Source organism: Propithecus coquereli, unplaced genomic scaffold (genome assembly GCF_000956105.1).
Source record: "Propithecus coquereli isolate 6110/MARCELLA unplaced genomic scaffold, Pcoq_1.0 Scaffold459, whole genome shotgun sequence".
NCBI lineage: Eukaryota > Metazoa > Chordata > Mammalia > Primates > Indriidae > Propithecus > Propithecus coquereli.
In genome coordinates, this window is record NW_012150385.1 from 2,007,267 (window position 1) to 2,025,118 (window position 17,852).

At 57.6% G+C, this 17,852-nt stretch overlaps 1 protein-coding gene across 1 annotated transcript in view; it reads left to right on the top strand.

Moving 5' to 3' along the window:
• The first annotated feature begins 12,445 nt into the window (after nt 1-12,445).
• Nucleotides 12,446-17,852, top strand: part of GPR78 (G protein-coupled receptor 78) — a 13,743-nt gene continuing 8,336 nt past the window's right edge. The window contains 8 exon segments of the mRNA XM_012655024.1: nt 12,446-12,512; nt 12,844-12,983; nt 13,190-13,540; nt 13,542-13,602; nt 13,605-13,688; nt 13,691-13,775; nt 13,777-13,845; nt 14,471-14,582. Coding sequence (XP_012510478.1) covers nt 12,446-12,512; nt 12,844-12,983; nt 13,190-13,540; nt 13,542-13,602; nt 13,605-13,688; nt 13,691-13,775; nt 13,777-13,845; nt 14,471-14,582 — 969 coding nt within the window.

Sequence of the window (17,852 nt, forward strand, 5' to 3'; positions counted from 1 at the left end):
CATTTCTGATGAGCAATGGACAGCCCAGGGGATTTAACCCTGTGTTCCTCACCTGAAGTTATATTAATTCCCTTGGCGCAGGAGAAGGAAAGGGGTTAGTCATTAGCTGCCTTTCCAAGAGTGCACGTTTCCGGGAGAAGCGAGGGGGGACATGGGGCCTGCTCACCAAGCGCCTTCTTTGAGGTAGTTAGGCCTCAACCCTCCCTGCAGTTCCTGCTCTTGGCCACCCCGTAGCCCTGTTTCCACCAAGGGGATGTTCTCGGGGCCCACCTGCTTCTGAGCCCCAGGCCCTCCCTCTGTGGTGTTGGGCTCACGGAATCTCAACGCTCCTCCCCACTCCCAGCCGCGGAGGTCTCTGATAGACAAACAGCAGCAACAACCGCAATAACTAGACCTTGAACAACCCAGCCTGCCCGCCAGGAGGGACGGACCACTAGTTCCCACGCTCAAAGCACAAGCCACAGTGGTGGGAGCCACTGCCAGGCCTGGGCAGTGGCAGGGCCGTGTGTTCTCCCCTCTCTTCCCTCCCACCAGCTGGACCCAGGGGCCACACGCCACGATGGCAGAGGCCACAGGCCGAGTCCCTGAATGACTGAGGGGATCTGAGCGGGTAGAAACAAATGCCTACGTGCTAAGCCACCAAAGCTCAGGGCTTTGTCTGCTGTAGCAGCTAATATTATTCTAACCAAGCCACTGGCCACCCATTACAAAAGGAATTTATAAAGAAAAAATAAAATATGAAAAGGTGGAAGAAAGACAAGGTAAGTAGCCTTAGTTACTCTCTTTAGTAAGGGTGAGAATAAGAGATTGAAATAAAGACATTAGGATAAAATAAGGGAAAATTTTGTGTTAATATTGTTAAATTAGCACAACATGCCAAAATAAATTTGCAATCCTCCCAGATCAAAGTGGGAAACTGAAAAAGGAGAAATCAAACAAGATTTTGGGTAAAAGGTGAAACCAATGATTACAGGACAGTAAAAAGCAAAAGTCCAGAGGTAGCATGTTACAGGGAGAAGGCTGGGGTGTGAAGGTCAAAGGACAAAGGCAACGCCTGCAGGCTCAAGGGTCAAGCGTAAAACAGCATTCGAAAAATGGAAAAAATCATGAATGGCGTATATGCAAGGAATGAAATGGCAGATCTAAGGTGAAGGGCCAAGAGAAAGGAACAGATGCAGCAGCAGAGGCTGGAGACCCAGACTAGGGTGTGAAATAGCAGGTGAATGCAGCAAAGGGAAGAGCTCGCACCACGGCACGTAGGCGAGGACGGACCCGGGGCCACAGAGCCGGAGCGTCTGGGAAGGCCAAAGCCCGGCTGGACCCCAGGAGGGTTCCAATCGTCCTTCATGGGCCTGTGGCCTGGGGCAGACTCAGGTGGGGGCAGGGCTGGCTCGGAGCAGGCCCCACTGGGGTAAATGCTCTGGGGATGACGCACTTAGTCTTTGCCTCTGTGTCTTGTGTGTGAAGTCCCACGGGACAGCAGGACATGCGCCAGGGCTTCAAGCCAGGGTTTATAGGTTGGTGCGTGGCCCGACCTCCACCTCCTGGCCGGTTGTCAACCACCACCTCCCCACCCTCCTGGGGCGACCGCGGCTTCCCTCGGCCTGTGGGGAGGTCACGGTTGGGGACGGGGTCTCACACGCTGAGTCTCGTGGCAGGGCCCAGGGCTCCTGTTTGGGTCTGTACGCAGCCTGCAAGTATACTGTGTCTGAGGGAGGGTGACCTTGAATAGCAAGTAAAGAACCCCAGGACAGCTTTAGAGAGAGACACCGGAGGGAAGGTCAAGGCTTCCTCCCGCACGGACTGTGTGTTTTCCTTTTGCCCTGGGCCCTGACCCTGGAGGGCGGCCCCGAGAGCTGCTGCCAGGAGCCTCTGGTTTCTCCCTTCCCAGACCGAGCTCCCCGCACAGACCCTGGCCAGAACCCAGGTCCCCGCAACGCGGTGGCAGCCCCGGCAGGCACGCCAGCCAGCTCGGCTGCTCCGCCCAGCGACACGTCTGCATTTTGTCATCCCTCTGGCCCGGGAGCACTGAGAGACCAAGACCATGACTTTCACCCACTTACTCTGCAAGAACTCACTGGGCAGCACCTCTGGGGCAAGCACTGCACTGCCCACCGGGGACAGAGGTGCAAACCAGGGACATGGGCCCTGCCTGCACGGGGGTGGGCACCGAGCCAGAAGTAGTCCCCAAATCACGAAGTTGTGCCGTGAGGGAATGAAGTCTGCGCCGGGAAGAAGTCATTTCTGTGTCCACCCCAGAACCAGCACGCGCAGCAGGTGTGCCTGGGTGGCTGCATGGAGACAAGCAGAGTGACCGCCAGAGCCAAGAGAGACGGTGCCAGGGCCAAGGGCAGGGTTGGTGATGGCCATAGCGGGCTTAGGATGATTTTTAGGAACTTTGGCAAAACTGTCCTCTGTGGCTGGGACTCGCTCTCTGGTTTAGGGGTGCGTCTGTGCCTGTTCACTCTGGGCCCCCAACACCACCCTGAGGGGAGGAGCTGAAGCAGCAGAACCAAATTCTGGCTGGGACTTGATTTTAGCTGTCACCTTGGAAAATCAGGATGCAAGTCCCCATCCATGAAATGGGGTGATGAATGTCCACCTGGCCGCGTGGGGGGCGGGCTGCACTGTTGGTGGCCAGCCACTGCCCGGTCCCGATGTGTCAGTGCCTGTCCCCCCGGGCAGGGTGTGGCGAGACTTTCTGTGTGGTTCTCAGGCTCACGCTAATTAACACGAATTAACGGTGGGGATTCCAGGGAGGCAGCGTGGGCTGGCCTGGGGGTGTGGTGGTGCCAAGATGCAGCTCTGGCCCCCCGAGTTTAGTGGGGGCGGCCCACATGTGAGCAGGTGGTTGCAGTGCAGCACCAGCAGGGGCGAGGGGCCCACCCTCCTCACACCCCTAGCGGGCTGGGCTCCCTAGGGGCCCCTGTCCATGGTGGCACAACTCTGAGCAGCTGCACTTCTCTGTCTTTTCCAAACACTCTCCAGCCCCTTCCCGTACACCCCGTCCCCCCAGCCACCCACGACTCCAGTCACCCTCGTCCCCACTCTTCTGTAGTTCTCTCTCCCTGCCAAAGGCATCCCCACCTCCCACCGTCCACCGCGAATGCCAGAGATGTCTGTGGCTCCTCTTGTTCCCTCCTCCCACTCCTCACTGTCAGCAGGGCCTTCCTTGTCCTCGGACATCAGCCTTTGCTTGCATATCTCCAAGAATGGGGAGCTCACTCTCTTGTAAGGTGACTCATTCCCTTATTCTGATGTCTTGAAAGTTCTTTCTCTTAACCTTAGGTCTTTGCAGGAGCCACTCCCTCTGGCTGGAGCACTGTCCCCACCCCGCCCCAGGGGCCCTGCTCAACTGCCCCGACTCCCTCAGCCTTACCTCTAGGGAACCGTCCACACAGACCTGTCCTCAGTCCATGTTTCCTGGGTTCCGACAGTCCCATGGCTGGCCTGGGGTGATAAGGTCTGTCTGGCCGTGGTGCCCTTAAATGACCTGAGCAGGGGCCTCAGTATCCTCCCAGCCAGTACACAGAGACCCCAAGTGAGAACTGAATCTTGGCAGCCGCTTCTGGGCAGCCGATAGGGGAGCTCGCCCAGCCTCTGGACACTCACAGTGGGGCCAGCGTGGCTGCCGTGGGCAAAGTGAGGGCAGGGTCTGAGCTGCATCTGCTTCTGTGCCCGGGGCCCAGCAGGGGCCATCCCAGAGCCAGTGCCTGGTACCTGTTTGTTGAATGAATGCAAGAGCGACCCGGATCCTAGCAACTTGCCTGTGCCTCAGTGGTTCTCTTCACTGCCAGAGGCTCTGCAGCCCTGTGAAAGGGGGGTGCTGCCCCTTCTCTTCTGGGGTGGCTGTGAGTCCAGATGAAAATGTACGTGAGGTAAAAACCCTCAGGGCCTCAGTCTCCCTGTCTGTAAAATGAGTGACGGGATCTGCCATCTCCAAGGGTGCATGAGCTTCAGCATTCGAGAATCGCGGGGCTGGGCCGGCCCAGACTCTGGGGCAGCAGGGCCAGGTGACCAAGAGACCCAGGCTGCCACTTCAGCACTGGTGCCAGCACTGACCAGCTGTTTCCCGCATCAGCTCGTCCTAGAGGCTTCCAGCTCATAAAGGGGAAGGAGCGCTCGGAGCAGCCACGTGGCCCAGGGCTGCAGCTGGCTGGAAGGAGGGCACCGGCCGTGTCCTCATCAGCAGGGCCCAGTGGTCAGTCGGCAGCTGCGCCCCTCCTGGCCTCTGGGTCTCGGCCCCCCACTCTCGGCTCTGGCAGGCTCCTCGTCTGTGGCAGCTCCTCCCGTGGGGCTGACGTGGCTGTGTGGGAGGGAGGCGGCGGCCCCATGCTGTGGGCCGGCTGGGGAGAAAGCACATAGTGACTAATGGCTGAACACCTGGGCAAGGTACTCAGAGCATCGTCAGGAGGGGAAGCACCCAGGACAGCGCCTGGTGGGGAGATGGCGGGAGGCAGAATTCTGAGAAAGTGCCTGGGTTCTGCCTCCTGGTGTCCACACCCGGGATAATCCCCTCCCTGGGAGTGTGGGCAGGACTTGTGAGTCTGACCGATTCACTCGTTCAACAGTAGTCGCACGTGGGACTGCTGACTTTGAGGAAGGAGGAGCGTCCTGGGTGGGCCTGGCCCATTAGGTGGGCCCCTCCCAAGGCGAGGGGCTCTGCACAGGGACCTCTGTCACGGCTCTGACGGTGTGGGGGCCACATGGCAAGGACCCGGGGCTGAGCTCCAGCCACTGAGTGCAGCCCTGCCGACTGCCTTGGGAATCCAACTCTGCCAGCAACCGGAAGCTGGGAAGAGGACCCGGAGTTGCAGATGGGATCACAGCCCGGCCAACGCCGTCCCTGCAGTCTTGTGGGACCTGAGCAGGGGCCCCCGTGGAGCCCTGCCTGGACTTTTGACCTGCAGAAAGGACCACCACTGAGTGGATGTGGGACGAAGTCAGCCGTTTGCTACGCAGCGTAGAAAACTAACACAAAAATAAAAGGAGTGACATCGAGCTCTTCCATCTGTCCTTCCAGGTCCTCAGGGACGCCCTGATGTCCCTTGCTCTCTGGTGCCCTTTGCTTTTGTGCAAGGCCCTGCCCTGCCTCCTGCTTATCGCTCGAGCATCCCTGGAGGGGCCTCCCGGCCCCAGCACAGACTGCCCTGGCGGGGTTCCCACGGTGGGTGCTGAGTGGGATGGAACCTTTGTGATGATCCACTTCATGAGTAGTAAAGACACTTTCTCTGCCTTATGATCTTCTTAGTGACACTGTCTTTTCTCTGGCTGACTGTGTCTTAAGAACACAGCATGTGATACATATAACACGTACATATGTGCTCATCCACTGTTTATGTTATTGGCAAGGCTTCTGGTCAATAGTAGGCTGTCAGTAGTTAAGTTTTGGGGGCTCAAAAGTTATATGTGGATTTTTTCCTGTGTGAAAGGTTGGTGCCCCAACCCCCACACTGTTCAGGGTCACCTGTTGTTCCTCAGAATTGCTCTTGTTCCTGGAGCCCCTGGTGCCCCCCTCCCCGAGGTGGGCTGCTCCCAGGAGGAGGCTGTCGGGTGTCACTACCTGGGACTGCCTCTGGCCCCTGTCCCTTGGCAAGGGGAGTTGGCACAGCCTGCACTCCAGCCCTGTCACCCAGCCTGCAGAGGACATAACTTCAAGCTGTTCACCAAGACTGAACATGCCTAAAAGAGCTGATGCGTATTTTTCCATTAGTTCTCTGGGGGTGACTATATAGAGCTGCAGTCCCCAACCTGTGGGCCGCGGCCCAGTACCTGTCTGTGGCCTATTGGGAAAACAGGGCCACGTGTCCCTGCCAGAGCTCCACCTCCCCTGCCACCCCTCTGTCCCCGCCCATGGGAAACTTACGTTCCATGAAACTGGTCCCAAAGGTTGTGGACCACTGATGTAGGGAATTGTTTTGAAAATAGCTTTTTTAATTTTTTAAATGGTTTAGGCACATCACAAAGTAGTAAAAAGAAATATACAGAAAATTAGAAAAAAGAAAAAAAAATCAGACCAACTCCCACTCCCAGAGAGCAGTGCTGATCGCTTGGTGAGCATCACTCAGAGTTTTGTGTGGACGCACGCTCCCTGCACAGCCCGCACCCCCGTGCACACGCGGACGCAGGCCACAGTGAAAGCCTGTCATGACGTCTGCGCACAGGCTCGTGTGCTTGCATCTTTTTAGTGACTTGATAAGCCTGGATAGATTCCTGTGCCTATGGATTTGGGCCTGAGCCACGGATCTCACGGCTCCTGGTGTCTCCCGGGCGTGGAATGGACAGCCTCCTGGTGTGTGTCGTATAAACCGTGCTGACACCTGTGCGTCTGCGCTGCTGGGCTCATGCGATCATTTCCTTGGTGTAAAATGGTCACACGTGTGGGCACTCAATAAATGTTTGTAGAATGGATTTAACATTCTATGTGCCAGAGGAGAAGCATCTCTCCTGCGGGCAGCGCGGTGCTGTGTCCATTTTCCCGTCCCCACTGGGAAGCGATTTTACCAACTGGTGGTGAAATGCCCCATCTTTTCTTGCCCTGTGTATCTTCGATTACTAGGAAATTGGAACTGCCTTTCACACCGTCCTGCCGTCTGTATGCAGCGTCTATGTTTCTTTTTTTATGGATTGCTGTTTCATTCACCTTGCCAGCTTTCTGTTGTGTATTTTTATCCTCTTACAAAAATATCCCCAGAGTCCCTTCCCGCGTGGCCTGTCAGGAAGGCTGAAAGGGAGGGCGAGGGGGCATCTGGCGCGGGAAGCCCCTCGGGCAGCGGCCACCTGCCCACTCATGGAGGGACCTTGGGCTTCCTCCTCCACCTGGTGGGAGGCCTGGCCAGCAGGTTCTGTGAGGAAGCAGAAAGCAGGTCCTCAGAGAGCCAACCCTTCCTGGGGTGTAGAAAGAGCAGTTTTGTGCCCCTACCCCAAAGCCAGTGCGATCGGAAGGGAGCCAGGCAGGGAGGGAGGGGTGCCATGGCCTCAGCGTTCTCATCTGTGAAATGGGGGTGGTGACCTTCCTTCCCTGCCAGGGCTGGGCTTGGGGCTCGTCTTCTCACCCGGACAAGTGGGGAGGCTCCTGCCCAGCTGGGGGTCCCCTGCACCCCTCCAATGCACCCTCTATGCAGCAGAGGGCGGTTTAAAGCCCCTCGCCACCCGCTGTGGAAGTCAAGCTCTGCCTGTGCTGGCCACTGTGCTGTCCCCCTCGGCCAGGATGCTCTTCCGCAGGCTCGCACCGGCTGCCCTGCAGCGCCCCGCCACTCTCGGGGCCTAGGCAGGGCTGGGGCCTCCCGTCTGTCCCTCTCAGGGCCCTGTCACTGCACCCGGGGTCTATCTCTGCCCCTCCCCGGAGGCCACAGCGCCAATCCTCGGTGCGGCTGCAGACCCAGCATCTGCCGAGGACCCCAGGGTGCCAGCCCAGGGCACGCTCAGTGGGCACTTACTAGGCCACGCGTGGACGGTGCAACCTGACCCCAGGATTGGCTTCCTGGCTTGGCTCAGAATTGGCTTGCTTTTCCACCGAGAGGTGAGCAGGATGAAGAATAATTGCCGGGGGCTGAAGCCAGGCTTTGTAGAAGGTGCCGTGGGTCCTCTCACAGGGTCATGAGTCACCGTCCCTGCCTCGGCCTCAGCTGTGTCCCGAGCAATGGGGGTCGGGCTCCGCTGTTCCTCATTACAGGGTGGGAGTCAGGACCTGCACAGGAAGCTGGGGAGGCAGGGGACACGTATGGGCCCTATCACCTCCTCCAGCTGCCTTCTCTCCTTTCCCTTCTGTTCAACCAGCTCCCTGGGCACCCTGTAGCTGTCGACACCCCCCATCTCTGCTGGCCCCATTCTTTCATCACCTCCTCTGGGCAGCTGCCCAGGGCCCCCTCCTCCGGGCAGTGCTTGCTAACTGGGCCCCCATCTTCTCACACCGCTCTGGAGGTGCTCTATTTCCACCCTGCCTTTGCCTCCTCACTTCATGGGGCAACATGGGCAATGCTATGGTGGGGGTGGTGCAGGGCTGGGGCCCCTCCACAATGGGCTGACGGTGGCCCACACTGCCACTGTCCAGCCCTCCTTCCATAGGGGAGCCCCCACGAACAACCGCACCATCCTGGGTCTGCTAGTGCGACCTCTCCCCTTATGCTTGCTCTCAGGGTGTGGGAAGGGTGTGGGCACCAGCACTCAGTAAGCACTTGCTGCATGCCTAGCTTTGGATGCTTCCAACTTGTCTTGTCCCCTTGTCTCCCCTCCGCCGCCAACAATCCTAAAAAGAAGAGGGCTCTTGCCATCTTGCAGAAGAGGAAACCAAGGCTCAGAGGGAGGAAGCAACTCGTCCAAGGTTGTGCAGTGACCAAGTGTCTGAGCCAGGGTTGGGCCCGGCTGCCAGACGCTGGCCGCTCTTGCCTTCCACGGGAGGCCTGAGTCCCCGGGTCTGCGTCGCAAAGTGTAACTGGGTCCACCCCACCTGCCTAGCTACAGGTTTCAGTCATCCACCTCCTCTCCCTGGTGCCCTCTTTGGGCCAGCTAGGGAGGCCATGGGGACGGTTCTCCTGCCTGGGGCATCTCCTGTGTCTGTCGGGCAACGGATTTCAAAACCATGCGGGAGACGGTCAACCGTGGCCGAAGCAGAATTAATGAGTGAATCTGTGACACACGAAGGAAACTTGGCTGGCTACAATTCAGCCAATAAAACTCCCCAAAGTCTGGCATCAGTGTGGGGAGTGGGCAGGGCCCACCTAGTGCCTGCTTGGGTTTCAGGGGGCACCCGAGGGCGGTGTCCAGAGCTTGGAGTCCGCTTGGGGTGCAGCTCCAGCTCCTCCCAGCTCTGTGGCCTTGGGCCGGCCCCCTCGGACCAAGTTTCTGCAGTGGAAAAATGAGGAGAAAACTCACCTTATTGTCTGCACTGTTCATCAGATGGGGTTAAGCACGTGAGTGCCCCAAGCTCTAAGGGATGTTTGAAGTATTTCTCTTGTATCTGCATCTGGGTGTTCCACGGAAGCCATGGCTGAGTTGGTGCAGTTAACGGGGCCGGGGTAGTTGGAAGCCACGGCTCTGGGCTGGGGGAAAGATGGACAAGGTCATGCATGGAAAGGCCCTGTAAGCTGTCACCGCCATCATGAGTGACCACGGGCACAGGTCAGACCTGTGAGCCACCACTGCCTGTGACGCCTTGACTCGGTTTTGCTGAAGGTGGCACTGTCTGTGCCCGGCAGCTCGCCTGGCCTGGACTCGCTGGAGTGCCCGCTCCAGACTGCGGAGGGCACACCTCAAGTGCTTGGGGCGCGAGGCCCATCTGGAACCCAGCTCATGACTTCCTGAAGGCAGGGCCCCGGCTTTATCCACCCCTGTCGTCAGACCTGCATGAAACGTTTCCCAAGTGAATAAAATGAATGAATAAACTAACGGACTCTTTATTTAGAATTTTATTTCCGTGAAGACTGAACTCAGGGTGAGGGCTTCCTGGGAAGCCCCACACAACCGGCTCCCAATCTTCATGTCTTCAGCCAATTTTTTTTACAATGAAACTAAAAACAATTCATGTCTCTGCCCAGAGGGTGAGCCCCCGCCCAACTGAAGTGAAGGCTGTTTGTGACACTGGGTGAGCGCAGCCTGGGGGGACACGGAGAGGACCCCCCCCAGTGGATCGTGGAAGCAGTGTGGGGCTCTGAGTCTGTTTGCACTGGGACTGCCACCACCTGGCTCTGCATCTGCCGGTGGCCTCCCATCCAGGTGTGCACAGGTGACTGTGGACAGGCAGCCCCATGTTAGACCGCTGCCTTCACAGGAATGGACGTGGGGACTTCAGACACAGCCTGGGTTCTGCTGGGGAAGGACAGAAAGCAGCGCTTCATCTTGGCAGGGCCACTCAGGAGCAACGATGACTCTGGAGCGTGCAGAGCACGTTCACGCAGCGCCCAGCCCTCTCCTCACGTATCCTGGTGCCCACAGGGGCTCCCACTGGTGGGGCCCAATAAATGTGCTCCCTTGAACTGGGAACCATGAGGCCTAGACTTGGCTGCGGGTCCTACAGGGGACATTCTTGCTAAGGTGGCGCAAGGGAATTTTCTGGAATGGGCACCCTGTGTCCCCAGGTGAGCTGAGGAAAGAGGCCTGCCCATTGGAAGGATGATCATTTGTGGGCTGACCACTGGGGCCAAGATGGTCAGGACACCCCACGTGGGTACTGTGCCCCCCTGACAGATGAGGAAGCTGAGGCTGGCGGTCAGGTGTGGCCAGTGGGGTCAGGGTGCTCACCGCTCCTGCCTGACTCAGGTCCTGCCTCTTCCCTCGGGCCACATGTGGCCCTGGTCCTGCTGATGTGGCCGCCAGGCTGTGCCCTGCACCTGGGGGCTGGGCCCCACTGGGCCTCACTGCCCTTCCCTGAATGAGGTCGGGCCCTGTAGCTTTTACAGGGTCCTCAATTGCTTGGCCCGCACCTAAGGATTCAGCTTGGATTTCTGTCACCTCCACTGGAGCGAGAGCGGGAGCCATTCCTACGATAAACGCCAGTTACTGTGCTCGGTGGTCTCACCTAGTCCCCAAAAGGGACATGTGACTGTTCCTCCCACACTAAAGATAGGATGATCATGCTCAGGGGATGGGCAGCCTGCCGAGGACACACATCTAGGAAGCAGCGGAGGTGGGGTTTGAGCCCACCTGAGAGCCTGTCTCTTCAGCCCTGGACCCCCATGCGCTGACAGCTCCCACTGGGCCCCTGCTGTCCTTTACACCCACCCCCACCTTGCCTGTCTCCCAGCACCTCCCGCGCCTCACTCCCCCGGTGTGAAGGCAGCGCATCCTCGTGTTCTGGTGCACAGCAGCCCGAATGCTCTTCCTTAGAGAGCTGGAAGTTTTTTTCGAAGTGTTAGGAGACACACATGCCCCAGGGGATGTATCTCTCCCTCTCCACTCCCTCCTCGGCCTCCCAGGCCTGCTGGCGCTCCCTGTGCTCGGGCTGCTCTGGGGACAGCCTTACAGAGGTGCAGGAGCTGCAGGAGAGGGAGTGGGTGGAGGCTCAGTGGCTGTGGGGCCGTCTCCGCAGGGTAACCGGAGCTGGCACAGGCGGGCAGGCAGGCAGGCTGCAGGCTGCACAGCTGAATTTGGCTGAGACTCCAGGACCTCTCTGAGCCTCCCCTGGATCCCCCCTTCTCCACCCTTCCCCCTCCCGGGGGGTGCTTCACACAGGGTGGTGCCCAGTGCAGGGCTGGCCCTTCCCTGCTGAAAGCATCTTAGCAGCAGGGGCCCGGGCTGCATTGGCCAAGACCCCAGAGGGCTCCAGGGCTGCCTGAATGAAGGACTGAGACATAGCCCCTGCCTGGCCTTGCCATGACCCTTTGCTGGTGTCCCATAGCCTCTGGGACAAACCTCAGCTCACATAGCCTGACATGTAAGGTTTTCTAGGGCCTGCCCTGACCACCATCCACAGCCTTCGACTTCGCTTCCTGCCACCCTGCCCTCATTGTATAATTCCCTCTTACTTGCTCCTTCTCAGTCTAAATCTTGTCCTCCAAACTTCCCCTGCTCTGGGGAGACGAAAAACCAGGAGTGCTGGGATTTAGACTTGGTCCTTCTGGCTTCAGCTCAATGTCCTTGTCATCCAGAGAGTCCATCAGGATAGCTGCTGGGCAGCCACCATCCTTCAAGCGCAGCAGCTTCCTCTCTCCACGTCCCTCCCTGACACCCCCATCAGCCTGCTTTCAAACCTGAGAGGAATTTTCATCAAATCAGATCTTGCCTGAAACCGGAGCAGCTGTCAAAGTCTTCCTGATATCCCCAGGAAGAGTGGGCGCCTCTGCAGCTCCCGCAGGCTGGATGTGGTCCTAGGGGAATAGCTCAGACAGAGAAAGGGGTGGCAGTCGGGGCTTCATAATGGCAGGCCCTCAGCCCTCCAGGGCTTCTGGGCGGCTGTCTGCAGCTCTGGGATAGGTGGAAGCATCGGGTGGCTTCACAGGGAGACTCAGTCTAACCATTCAACAACTCCTGTCACCTCTAAATGACTCCAAGGGGAGGGGGATTCCACTCGCAGGGGAGCAGAGAGCAGCTTCTCTGAGGCTTAAGGGGGGCGTTGCCAGTCTGTTGTGCGAAGGCAGGTCATTCATTCATCACAGGGATTTACTGGGCACCCAGCATGTGCAGGGGACTGCACCAGTCACGACATAGACCGCGGAGAGCAAACAAGGCCTGAATCCCAGCACTCCTGGTTCCTAGCTTTGTGATCTACGGAGCTGAGCCCCTCCCCGCCAGTCACCCTGTGTCCCTCAGAAAGGGCTGCGCTGCAGAGCCTGCAGGTGGGTGTGTGGGGGGGTGAGTGTCCACCCTCCATTGCTGTCACATCAGGGCTGCCACTGGGGGAAAATGCCAACCAGCCTCCTGGGAGGCAGGCCCCTCATCACATCTGTGTCCTGACAACTGGCCAGGAAGGGATTGGAAGAGTCCCAGCGGGTGACAAGTTTCAGAAGCTATGAAAGGGGACAGTGGAGGTCCAGGGAGAGACAGCAATCCTCCTACCTCCCGGCACCAAGAGCCAGGTGAGAGGTTCTGTGCTACATCCTGTGGGGGCGGGTCCTTCCCAGCTGCCGTTCCTTTTTCCGCTTCTCTGTCCTCTTCCCTCTCCCCGCCCCACTTCCTCCTCTTCACTTTTCCTTCTTCCTCTCTCTCCTTTCATCCCTCCCTCAGTCTTGCTCTACTTGTTGTCGGCTTTTTTGGTTCAGCAAATGTTGGTGCAGCCCTAGCCCTGTCATAGGCTCTTGGTTTCTCTCCAGCCACCCCCCCACGCCCTTCCCCCACCACCCACCGGCACAGCTCCTGCCACTTCTCTCCCTCCCTCCCTCACCACCCACAAACCACCGGTGGCCCCAGTTTGGTGCCAGCGACAGGGCGAGGTGCAGGGCGAGGGGCGATGCGTCGAGGACCCAGCCACTGGCTCGAATCTCAACTGCGCACCACTGGGAGGCTCGGGAGGAGCAGGTGTGACCATTGCAGGGATCGCCCTGGACCAGGTAGAGCCCTTTCCCACCAGGCCGCGAGATGGGAAGGAAATACAAGGCTGCAGCAAAGAGACCTCCATCGCTCCAGCGCCGGCGCCCTCCCGCCTTGCTCGGTTGGACCGTGCCGTGCCGTGGGGACAGCAAGATCATTCAGCACCCTGGACAGCGCCGAGACCGCAGCTGCTGCTGGCTTGGCCACCAGCTGCTCTGCTCCTCAGGGCAGAGCGTTCCACCCGCTCCTGGACCCACTCTCATCGCCTTCCTTGTGCTGCTCCGTGCCCTGTCCGCTGGCTCCGAATCTCCGCGCTTTCCCCCGGCCCTCGCGGAAGCCCAGACCCGTGCGGCTCCCCGTAGCCTCCAGCCGCCAGGTGCCTGGCGAGCCGCTTGCGCCGTGGGCGGAGCGAGGCGCTGCTCGAGGGGCTGTGGCGCTGGTGCTGGCCGGGGCGCTGCTGCCCAACACGCTGGTGCTGCTCTGCTGCGTCCACAGCGAAGGGCTGCGCCCACGCTCGGGTGTCTTCCTGGTGATCCTGTTGCTGGGCCATTTGCTCCTGGTGGCGCTCGACACTGCCCAGCATGTGCCAGGCTGTCGGCCTCCTGGACACCTTCCTGGCTCCCAACGCGGCGCTGAGCATGGACGGTGGCTGGCTGTGGGCTACCCGCGTTTGCAGCTTGCCTGCTCATGGCTCGGCTACAGCAGCGCCTTCCCATCCTGCTGGCTGCGCCATCCGAGCCTGAGCGCCCACTTCTCTGCCGTCATGGCCACGTGCTCTGCCTCACCTCACTCAAGGTGCTGAGGGTGGCAAGGCCACTGCCGGCGCCTTGACGTCATCACGGTGCAGGCGCTCCTGCTGCTCACCGACCTGCACCCCGGGGAGTCGGTCTGCGAGTACCCCCAGCCCCGCCACTGGCTCCTTTCCTTCTGCGGCAGCTGGCTTGAAAGAGCCAGTGGGCACCGTCACCCCCCTGCCTCTGTGTCCCCCCCACCTTGGGGCTGCCCCTGCAGAGGGGCTGTCGGTTGCTCCCCAGCGTGTCTGCACACGCAGGGGCCGGATGCTTCTCAGTGTCTACATTTGCCTCCTGGATGTGTGCCCACAGTGCACAGCGAGCTGTGAGGTGTGTGCCACCACGAGGGGCTCCACCGAGGCCCTGCTGTGGGCGCAGTCCCCTGTTCCGTTCCCAGTGGGTGTGGGTGTGGGGCTGAACATGCCTGGTTGCTCCTGTGCGCTGCTGACTGGGGGCCCTTGCCATGACCTGGGGCTCCAAGTCCTCCATGTGCACAGATTCTCCAGGCAGCTCCGCTGCTTCCCCAGGGCGGGCCCAGGTGGTGGCCCCCTCAGTGGGTCTCAGCCCTGCTCCTCAGTCAGCAGCCTGCCTCAGTTCCTCTGCATGGAGGGGAAGGAAGGGCGAGGGAGAGGGGCGGCAGGAGGCTCAGAGTGGGAAAGGACAGTTGTCCCCTCCCTCCTCCCTGTCACCCTGACCACTGTCCCCCGTCCCTGCAGCATGTGGCAGTGCTGCCTTCTCCAGCAGAAGAAGCGCCACCAGCATGCCCCAGGAAGAACAGAGTCTTCATTGGATCCCTCGTGGGCTGCTTTGTCCATATGTCATGACCAGGTGGGTCCTGGCAGTCAGGCCCCTGTGTGGGAACCTCATGAGGGTGGGCTTGGCCTCAGTGGGGCAGGCCTCTGAGGTTTCTCACCTGGAGGACTGGGGGACAGCCACCCCTGTGGGCACCGTCCTCCACACCTGGGGTGCTGGTGGCCTCAACTCAGCTCCTGTCAAGGGCCCTGGGATGGAGGTGGCACCAGCCCCACACTGGTCTGGGTGCAGGCATGTATGGCGTCTGTCAGAACCAGCATCTGGCTCTTTCAAAATCAGCTGTGCAACCTGGGACCAACCCAGGCCTTAGGGTCTGTATCTCCTGGGCACGGGTTCAGGGGATTCTAGGTAGAGGGACAGGTTGGGTCCCTGGATAATACCACAGCTAGGTGAGTGTTCTCTTTGCTCCTTCCCCAGTCCCCTTCCCTGGAGACCTTGGGCTGAGCACCTGTCAGGCCAGATTGCACTGGAGTTGTAGGTAATTGGGGAAGATTCTGCTTAAAGGGTGTGCTGGTACCATTGTCATGGTGCTGTGCTGAGGCCCGTGGGAGCCTGTGGTTTTGCCTATGAAGTTCTTGGGTGACTTTTTCCATGGCCAGACCCTGCAGTGGTCTTGCTTTCTGGGTGTTCTCTGCTCCTGTGTCTCGGGCTACAGCAGCAGGTCACCCTGACAGAAGTGGCTCCTGGGAGGGGTCTTGAGGGGCCCAGCATGGGCATGGCACCGGGTGCCTGGTTTGTTTGCGTAAGGTGCTCCTGGGGTTGCTTTCTAATGCCCCACGAGGCCCCTATTCAAGATAGCTGTCTGTATTCTAGGTCGTTGGGAGGGGACACTGTTTCCCATGGGCTGGGCAGCTGCAGGAGCACCTGTACTGGGTGCAGTGGGCTCTCTCCTCCCTGCCAAACTCCCTCTGAGAGCTCCTAGGAAACAGCACTCAGGACGTGCACTCTTGGCTGATGGGATTAAGACCACTGGGACTTAGGGATGCTGTGTCTGAGGCTGTGAGAGGAGAGGAGGTGAAGGAATTGCCTGAGAAGAAGCCTGAAATAAGGGCAGATGTTAACTGCCTAGTTGGGGGACATATATCAGCAATCTGGGAGTACAGAAAAACATGCTCCAACCTCAGAGCCCAAGGGGTCTCATGCATGAAAAGCCACGGGTGGCCCGACATGAAAACTTCTCATGGCTGTGGAGGTAGATTACCATATGTCAGCCCGGGAGAAGGGTCTCAGGGCTTCCATTGTTTGAACACTGGGCCAAGTTCCTTCTCTCCCTTTCTCTCAATAATGCCTCAGTTAATATAAAACCAGTCTCCCAGTGGAAAGCATGTAGTTTCTCTGTTCCTTGAGCAAATGGGTCACAGCTACTGAAGTTAGAGATTGATATCCATGTACATAGCTTGAGCTTGGGATAAAATGAGTTAGTTTACCTTGATCAAAAGGGTTGTATCTGCTGAAGAATTGTGTGTTTTTCACTTCTAGGAAGGAGAAGGAAATTAGCTAGGACACCTTGTGATTTTGGGGGTAGCCCCGAGACCTTTGATCATTGTATCCTGTGATTTTTTCACATGAGATCATTGTATTTTGCAGCATGGCAAAGAGAATAAAAAGCAAGTGCTGGGTTTCAGTCAGTGCCACCTTGGCACCGGAGTGCTGGTGGTCCCCTGATTTCCCCACTCTCTTAAATATTATTTCTGTTTCTGTATCTTTGTTTCGTTTATCTCTTGCAACACATTCTGCCAGGGGACCCTATCTTTATTGGGGACATCGCGAATCCCTGATAACCGGCGCAGGGAGCAGGGTCCTGAAGAGCAGCAAAAGGAACTCCGATTCAATTTTGCAGAGACCTGAACAAGGCTGCGAGCCGTGAGTGCCAGCCGACATAAAGCTTTGGTGAGTTTTTTTTTTTCGCCTTCAGGGATTGGTCAGTCAGGGTAACAAATGGGGCAAAATCTGTCTAAATTTCTTGACTATATTGAACTCTTGCAAACTTTTCTTCAAGGCTTGGGGGTCACTGTCAGATGACAAACTTTTGAGGAGCTGTTTCATCTTGTAGCTAAGCATTGTTACTGGTTTCCTCCTCCTGGCACTCTCCGATTGCGGCCGTGGAGGCTGGCTGTCAGGCACTTCGAGAGCTCATGAGAGGGGAGAGCGAGTTCCTCTTCGGTTTGGCAATTGTGTACCCTTATTTCTCAGGCTCTTCAGCCTTTGCAGTCTGACTTGGATTCTCAAAGTGGTGCTGCTGCACCAATTCCAACAGGGAAAGATTTGGAAAAACAGCAGACTCAGGAGCAGGAGGTCCTGTATGACCTACCTACAGTTGATTCAGATGACTCAGAACAAGGTCAACTTAATGTTATGAATGTCCCTTCTGCTCCCCGAAATGAGGCTGTGCAGGTGACCGAGGAAGATTTGGATTCAGAGTGGGAAGATTTAACTCCCCCCCCTCCACTTAATTCCCCTGGGCCTCCACCCTGCCGGCACCTGCCAGCATATTCTAGCCTGGGAAGAAACCGAGTCAGATCTTGCTCTTGTCCTAATTTTCAACCTTGTTCTTGCTGTCCTTGATGTTCTCCTTGTATGTCTTTCTTACCTCTGCCTCCTGGTAGACCTCCACTCCGCCAAGTGTTTCCCACTTGGCAACCAGCTTCTCACAGCTTACAGTAAAGGACATTTCCCCAGCAACAACGGGGCAGCGTGGCTTTAGAGTTACTTGCCTTCTGTGATGGGCTGTTATTGCCCTCTGCCTGAATTTGTAAAGTACCAACAGGTGTCTATTGTCCCCTTCCTCCTAATATGGTAGGATTAACTATTGGAAGGAGTTCTTTGACTATTAAAGGTGTTAAAGTACATCTTGGGGTAATGGATTCTGATTTTACTGATCAAATTACGGTTGTGATCAGTTCTGATAAAAAATATCATATTCAGGCAGGAGATCGTATTGCTCAATTACGGCTATTACCTTACATTCAAACGGGCAGTTCTGACGTTCAGCGTCAGGGAGGTTTTGGCAGCACTGGCAGAAAAGTCTTTTGGCAAACATTTATAAATGATCAATGGCCCCAGGTTGAATTAAAATGAAATGGAAAGCCCTTTGCAGGATTAGTAGACGCTGGAGCCCATGTAACTATTATAGCTAAAAGATTTTGGCCCTCAACCTGTCCTTTACAAGAAGTCCCCATGGTTTTGACTGGTATTGGAACTATGACTAATATTTTTCAAAGTCAACAAATACTTAATTGTCAAGGACCTGAAACACAAGTCGCCACCCTTCAACCATACGTGGCT